Source organism: Gavialis gangeticus, unplaced genomic scaffold (assembly GCF_001723915.1).
Source record: "Gavialis gangeticus isolate Ggan-Ray unplaced genomic scaffold, GavGan_comp1, whole genome shotgun sequence".
In the NCBI taxonomy this organism is placed as follows: Eukaryota; Metazoa; Chordata; order Crocodylia; family Gavialidae; genus Gavialis; species Gavialis gangeticus.
The window spans coordinates 21882296-21889383 of NW_017729014.1; the positions used below are offsets into that span (position 1 = coordinate 21882296).

The 7088-nt window shown below is 37.4% G+C and overlaps 1 protein-coding gene across 4 annotated transcripts in view; it reads right to left on the reverse strand.

Moving 5' to 3' along the window:
• The window catches only part of SPEN (spen family transcriptional repressor), a 98942-nt gene that overhangs the window by 54044 nt on the left and 37810 nt on the right, over nucleotides 1-7088 (reverse strand). For all 4 annotated transcript variants that reach the window (XM_019511985.1, XM_019511983.1, XM_019511984.1 and 1 more), the window contains exons 2-3: nucleotides 5271-5591; nucleotides 1480-1956 (exon numbers count right to left, since the gene is read on the reverse strand). In XM_019511985.1, the coding sequence (XP_019367530.1) occupies nucleotides 1480-1956; nucleotides 5271-5591 (798 nt within the window). The remainder of the gene's footprint in view (nucleotides 1-1479; nucleotides 1957-5270; nucleotides 5592-7088) is intronic.

The window sequence follows — 7088 nt, forward strand, 5'->3', positions numbered from 1 at the left end:
TTCCTTCACCCAAAATGTTGCCTTGCCCTTGAAAGACAGGTATTAAAACAAACAGATTCAAAGATTCTTAGAAACAGCCCAGATAACGTCCTTTCTCAACTGTTCCTACAATGTGCCCATTGCTGCTTCTCCAGACATTACAGTCTTCCCACCTAATCAGGACCTGAATTTCTAAAGGTCGAACTAGCAGAGTACGCATTGAACATAAGTAACTGAAATGCCATCACACAAATACCCAAAGGGCAAAACCCATTTTTAACTCCACATTTTCAGGGTCCTCCAAAATCAACCCACTTACCTATTTGGCCTGATTTTAAGATGTTAATTTGACGAGAATAATTATTTAGCTACAACTCAGTTACCAGCTGTAAAATTTTGTTCAAAGAGCTAAATAAGCCATTAAACTAATATTGCAGTTTGGCACTGGTTTCCTTAAACATGAAGTATTTCAATACTTTTCATTTTAGAAAGCAATTAGTTAGCCACAGCAATGTTTTCAACTTCTAAAACCTGCCCGACTTGTTCAGCAACTGAGCTCCTCACCAAACAGATCAGATGCAGTCTGAGTTACCACCATTACTTTTCTGTTGGCTCTCAGTCTGCAAACCTACTTACAATGTTTATCACAACTGAAGAAGGTGAAAATCCGGAAAAAAGCTTAATAGGATATTTCAGTCCATTGGGAGAAATGCAGCTCTTTGGTACGTTTGATTTTATTTTTCTATTTTGGACCACTTGCAGTTTACACTTCAATACTAAAATAGCGGAAATCCTGAAGCAATCATGTAGCTAATAATACCACCATGTTACTAGGTGTTGAATAATCAGATTTTTTTCCTATTCTTAGAATTCTAGGATTATACTGTAAAGAAATGTGAAAGAGCTGACAATATACATCTTCCAAATATCAGAGATTTTACCTTATTTTTCAAGGAAGCTGGACAGGATATTTGCTCTCTCATATAGACACTTAAAATCAGGTGTTCTTTAAAAATACAGTGGAACCTCAATAATTTGCTTATGCATAATCTGAATAACTAAAACTAATGGTCTATCCCCATTTCTCAACACAGTAGTAGCAGAGGGTTTTAGTGAAGTCTTGTTTGTAAGATTTTTAATTACTGTTATTCAACATGTTACAGAAGATTGACTTGCACACTACAGAATCATTCGTTATTGCGACGACACCACCACTTGTCTAATTAAACGAACAGTTCTCTTTTGTGCCGCAGCATCCTTAGAATATTTCACGCTTGCTTACTTTTGCAGTTATGCAACAAAATTCAGAGCGATTTGCAGCGGCGTCCCATCCATTACTACACATTAGTTATTCAGCAACCACATTCTGAGGTTCCATTTCTTCATTTTTACTTACTACAGATGCCATCCAGAAAAAAGGACTGTACTGTGGTGATTATCTTCACGACCACTGCTTGGTTTCATTTACCAACACATTTGTCATAACCAAAAGTGACCTACCTGTCACTGCTGGTACTACTGCTGCTGCTGATTGAATCGCTACTTGAAGATCTACTCCTAGAACCGCTGCCGCTAGGGGACCTTGTGGGTCTAGATGCTTGGCTAGCCAATCTCTGAGGAGACTGGGTCCTAGATTGGGACGAATGTGGTGACCGACTCCTGCTGTGCTGGTAATTCCGTTCTGGCCTTCTGCCTCGTACCTCCCGCGTAATATCATCCCTGTAGATATCCCTGTGTACCACACTGGGCAATGTAAACTGCTCCCGGGCCCTAGGTTCGTAACGGGGGTCATGAGCGTCAAAACGGTTTGGACTTCGACTCCGAGAAGTATAATAGAGCCCATGTTGTAAAGTCCGCTCTCGAGGATCTCTATAGTAATCCTGATCGTAATGTCTTGTCCGATCAAATCCTCCCGTCCCCCGTTCATGGTGTCCATAGGCACTATGTTCATAAGCACGCTCCCTGTTATCTGAAGCCCTGCATTTAGGAGGGGGGAAAAATATTTAATCAATCAGAAAATGGCAAGCACAACTAAAAGCAAATCATGCAAACATTCACTTCAGCACTGACTTTATTTTTTAAACTGTTTTCCACTAAACAGAAATAACTTATTAAGCAAACATTGACCAGCTTAAACGTTTACTTTAATCCAAAATTATATTTATATACAATAAAGCTGAGCAATCATTTTGTTTTAATTATTGGGCTTTCATGACCAGTGCAATGCATAGCAAAATACACTGATTTGTCCCATTCCAGCGTGGAAACTTTGTTCAACTTGTTTAAGTTCAATGAACAAAAAAATCCTCAGGCTTTTAAGTAACAGCATTAATTTTTTTTAATGCAGCCTTGATCTAAGTTTTTAAGAAATTTGTTTGTGAATATGTACATTTATTTTCCATTTTAGAATTATCCTTCTCCAGAAAGAATACATCACAAATTTGGCTATAGCCATGAAAGCCTCAATGCAAAGCATGACCCAGAAGAAAGAAGCTGCTTTCAAAAGGGGTTATCATCACCCATAGAGAAGCCTAGAAAATTAACTTTTCTGTAAACTGTTCCCACCCTCTTTACAATGAGTTTCTATACCCAAATTCCTGGGTATATGGCTCCTCTTAAGAAAATATTCTAAACGCTAATATCAGAATATTTAATTTGCAAATATCAGTAACTATCAAAGAGAACACAGTTCCCCAAAACCTACATGAAGAGGTATAAATTAACTTTTCTGTCCATGTTTAATTGCTGGGACTGTTTCATTTGTAATTGCAATCAGAGGATTTTATCCTCCCTGTGCCACTGAAACATGCTGATTTAGAGTAGCTAAGGCTTATTCTGTTTCTCAATATTGAAAAACGTTTGCATGTAACTAAAGAAAAGTTTGGTGTTTTAAGAATGTTAGTGTGCTCTTTCAAATAAGGGTATAGCAAAATTGAAAGATGAAGTCAAGAGAACGCTGTAAATAGTTTAGTATTCTAATTTAGACAGATACCAGGATGGCATCTCTTGAAGATATGTCTAAAAAATGAAAGATCAAGAAAAAAATGTTGAGTGTTTGAAAAAAATACTTGCATAATTAGAAAAATGCCAGTGTCAATAACATGTTCATTTCAAATTTTAATTATTGATTTTCTGAAGAATGTTTTAACATGTACCTCTGCATTCTTACAGATTTTTTTTTCCTGGAGAGCCAATTAATTATCAACCACTTCACTTCCCTAGCCCCTAATAACTCAATTCACTCCACAGTTCCTCCTCATCTGCTGTTTTTTTCTATTAAAAGTGGTGGAAATATTTTAAATTTTTTTTTTCCAAATTGAAGAGGATAGGACTGGAACCATCTTTGATGAATACCCCAAAAAACTGCCTCAGCAACTACAAATGAGCCCAGAGACATGCTGGGCCCCTAATCCTCAGCTATATCCACCCTCTAACTATTACACTGTGGCTCAATTTAAGGTTTCATACCAGTAATCTGCCTAGTCTGTATTTTTCCTCTCAATTCTCTTTAAGGAAGCCAGCCAGTGTAACAAAATGTAAAATAAAATTCCAATAACTTCTTTCCTACTTAAAATTCGCTGCATAGCCGTCTACTCTGTTATCTGTTATTTGTAACAATGGCATTTAGAAAGATATTTCAAGGTCTAGCAAATAAGAGTGTTTCTTTTTTCCCCCCTTTTGAAGGAACAAGATCAACAATTTTATAAATGATTGCATTTAGCACCCTATCAAATGTTAATCAGTGAAAGCTGATTTAATGAAGTAACAGAAGAAGCATTATTTCTAGAAGGTTACTGCTATAGCTGACATAAAAGAACAAAGTCCTTATCCATGAAAAGGACACAGAAGACAGACACAGGAGCTAGCAGAGCTGAAAATCTAATGGCTACAGTGCTTTTTTGATTTATCTATTAGTACTAAGTACTACTGGAGTTAGTGGAAAGAGAGGGTTTGACTTGGGTTAGGAGAGGGTCTAATATACACAGGGCAGGACATACCAACCTTTTCCAAGTGTGGAAACACGACCTATATTCCCAATTAAATCTAGGGAGAGAATTGTGAACATAACTTCCCCAATTTTGGCCCCTCTTATAGGGGTAATCCACCTTCTTAATGGGCAAGGGTGTCAAATGATATTTTAGATGAACCACAAGAAAAAAATCTTAGTGACAAGATAAAAAAAAAATTCCACTGGAAGGAAGTAGTCCCAGACTGAAACCATAACTCTGAAACCCCCAGACTTCGTTCTTGAGTGAGTAGGCACTTAAATACATCCATTATTTTAATTTCCAGCCCTATGTCTGAATCAAGCAGCTGGTAGAAGTAAACCCCGATGCATGACGGAATGCATCGCTGCTGGACAGCCGGCATCCTCTATCCACTTTTGTAACCATCCAGCCCAGTCAATTTTGATTGACGTATCCACAAACTGGTAATTGGTGCCATGTCCTTAAAACTAAAGTACCTTTAACTCTGGAGTAGCAAAGGGCTTTTAAAAAGCTAGATAGTAATCCACTCCCTTTGGCTATTGATGTCTTGACTGTATACCATCCAATAAATTCAAAGCAGTAGTTCTTATTCCAGCACATTTAAAATTACTATAATTTCCAAAATTTAGTAAAGTCCACCATCTCTTTTTTGCCAATACCATCAGGAAGAATAATCCAAATCACTTGGAAATGATGTAGATCCAAAATGGAAACATCAAAAGCTGCCTTCTCTCTTCTCCATCCAGTGCTTATTTCCATGGCTAACTGTTGTTTGTAGAATCCAAGACAGTGCATCACTACAGTCTACTAGAAAATTTTTGGTGACAATCCAATTAATATACATAAACCGTATATAGTGAAAACTGAGAACTAGGCATCAAGCTTTCAAAGAATCCTAGGTTCTAGTATTCCGAGGTACTCCATACCAAACTTCAAACGTGCTGCGGCAATATAGCTCCATCTGGTAGTATGGATACATCCAAATAAGGCCTTAGTATTATCCAAGAAATGGAATCATTACTTCTAAAAGAATAACTCCAATATCGAAGCTGGCCACAGGAAATCTTCCATCTTACGACCATCTTATTTCAAGTGTAGATATCCAACCAGCTGCAGAAAACATCCTCTACGGATCCACAAGATACCAGCCATTGGGATAGAAATCACTTCCGTTTCCAACCCAAAATAGGAAACATAGATAATTCCCAAAATTTTAAATCCATCTGGGGGCCCTATATTTGAGTTTGTGTTTCTCACCATATCAAATACAAAATACCTGCCTAGAGAAACCTTGGAACTTACCCATCAAGTCTCCGCTCATAACGTCCTTCCCGTGCATGAAGTGATGGTGGGGGGCCATAAGTCGGTCCCCCACCACCTCCTCTGAACCCAGAAACCTCTCTACTACGAGACGCTATGGAAACTGTATCATCCAATCCCCGAGCTGCACTCGGAATGGTTCCTGGTTCATTATAATCCGTCCGTAGGTCTCTATCTCCCATTTTGTTGACAGAGTTGTGTGCCTTCTGCGCACTTTTGATGTCCACAAAATCCACAAACGCTGCCACTCCACCTTCTGACCCCCTTTTAGGGAGTATTTTGACACTTTCAACACGTCCATATCTGGAAAAAAAACAAAGCAACGCAGATATATTAATGCTAATACAAACGTATTTAAAAAATGTGAAAAACACAATGACAGTCTCAAATACTGTAGACGTCTGAACAGTGAGCAAATTTATTGCGGGATCCTGGGGACAGCTGTTTTTAACCCTCTACCCTGAATCAAAAAACTGCCATTTGGACTTTCAAGCCATATTTTTGTGTTTCTTTTCTTTGGTCAGAGAAGCATTCCTGGTTAAGCGACTATGAAACCCATCTTTTGTAACAACAGAACATACTCCCCAACAACTGCATCTTAAGAAATAAAAGGTACAATGGAATTGCTTCTTTTTAAAAAAAGACTTCTGACAAGTTAGGCCTAATTAAATTAATAGAGCTGTGTCAAAACAAGTAAAAATAAAAATGTTGACACTTTGCTTAAGGAAAGACACCATGACATTGAGACAGCTTTTTCATCGCTCTGATCTAAATTTAATTCATTCAGTGTTACAACAACGGTGTTCATTCTGATTTCAAATCTCAATCTTATTTATTTGCAATAGTCTCTTGGTACACTTTTGAAGTGCGACCTACAAATGCACCTTTGGACTACGTTCTGGAGTTCAACGGTTCACTCCCCATTATGGAACAGGAATACACTGGTCACATTCATGAAAGCTTCAAGGAAGGTGACACCTCCCTGTTTAATATATGCTCTGAAGTTAAGTAACTGCAATGGCATAAACTAAGTGTGGATGCAATTATAAATCAGTAAAAGTCCTTGCAAAAAATACTACACACTACACATATGCTTGTGTAAGAAAAGACCTGTATGAGCACGTTCTGTAGACAACTTTCATAACCCGATACAGAAAATGAAGGTCTAAATTATATGGAGTTAAACAGATTTTTTCTGAACAGTTTAGGGGACTACATACACCAAGCTCCGTATTCAAATTGTGAACTGCCAGTTCACTCAGTTATTTCTAAAAAGCACATAATATTTGCAAAATGTAAACAAGCAGATTTCGGACAGAATACAAATATACAATAGAAAGAGCAAGACCTGGTTATAAATGTCTGTGAGGAGGAGGAAAATGTAGTTCGTTGATTCATGAGGCTAGAAAAAAATGATACCTAAAGGCAAGAACAAGGTAAAAATCAGGCAAATTCCTCACTGCAGTGCCTCAAAATTGCTCCCAACGATGGCACAGAAAAAAGGGTCACATGAAATTAATTGTACTGCAGAGGGTAAAATTATTTCAGTACCGATGTCTGACTGCATTCTATACAAGACTTTTAATAAATTAAAAATTAGCTGTGCCAATAAAGATATATTAAATAAAAATTGCAAAAGTTGCCCAACTAACAGCAGACTTTCCATTCGCAAGCTACCTAGTGTATTATATACATAGGAGTCCTTCTTGATTTAAATTGTGTCTTCCTGTGCTTCATACAGAAAACACACTATTCACTAAATAATACACGAAGATAAAAAGCATATTTAAAATAGATGAA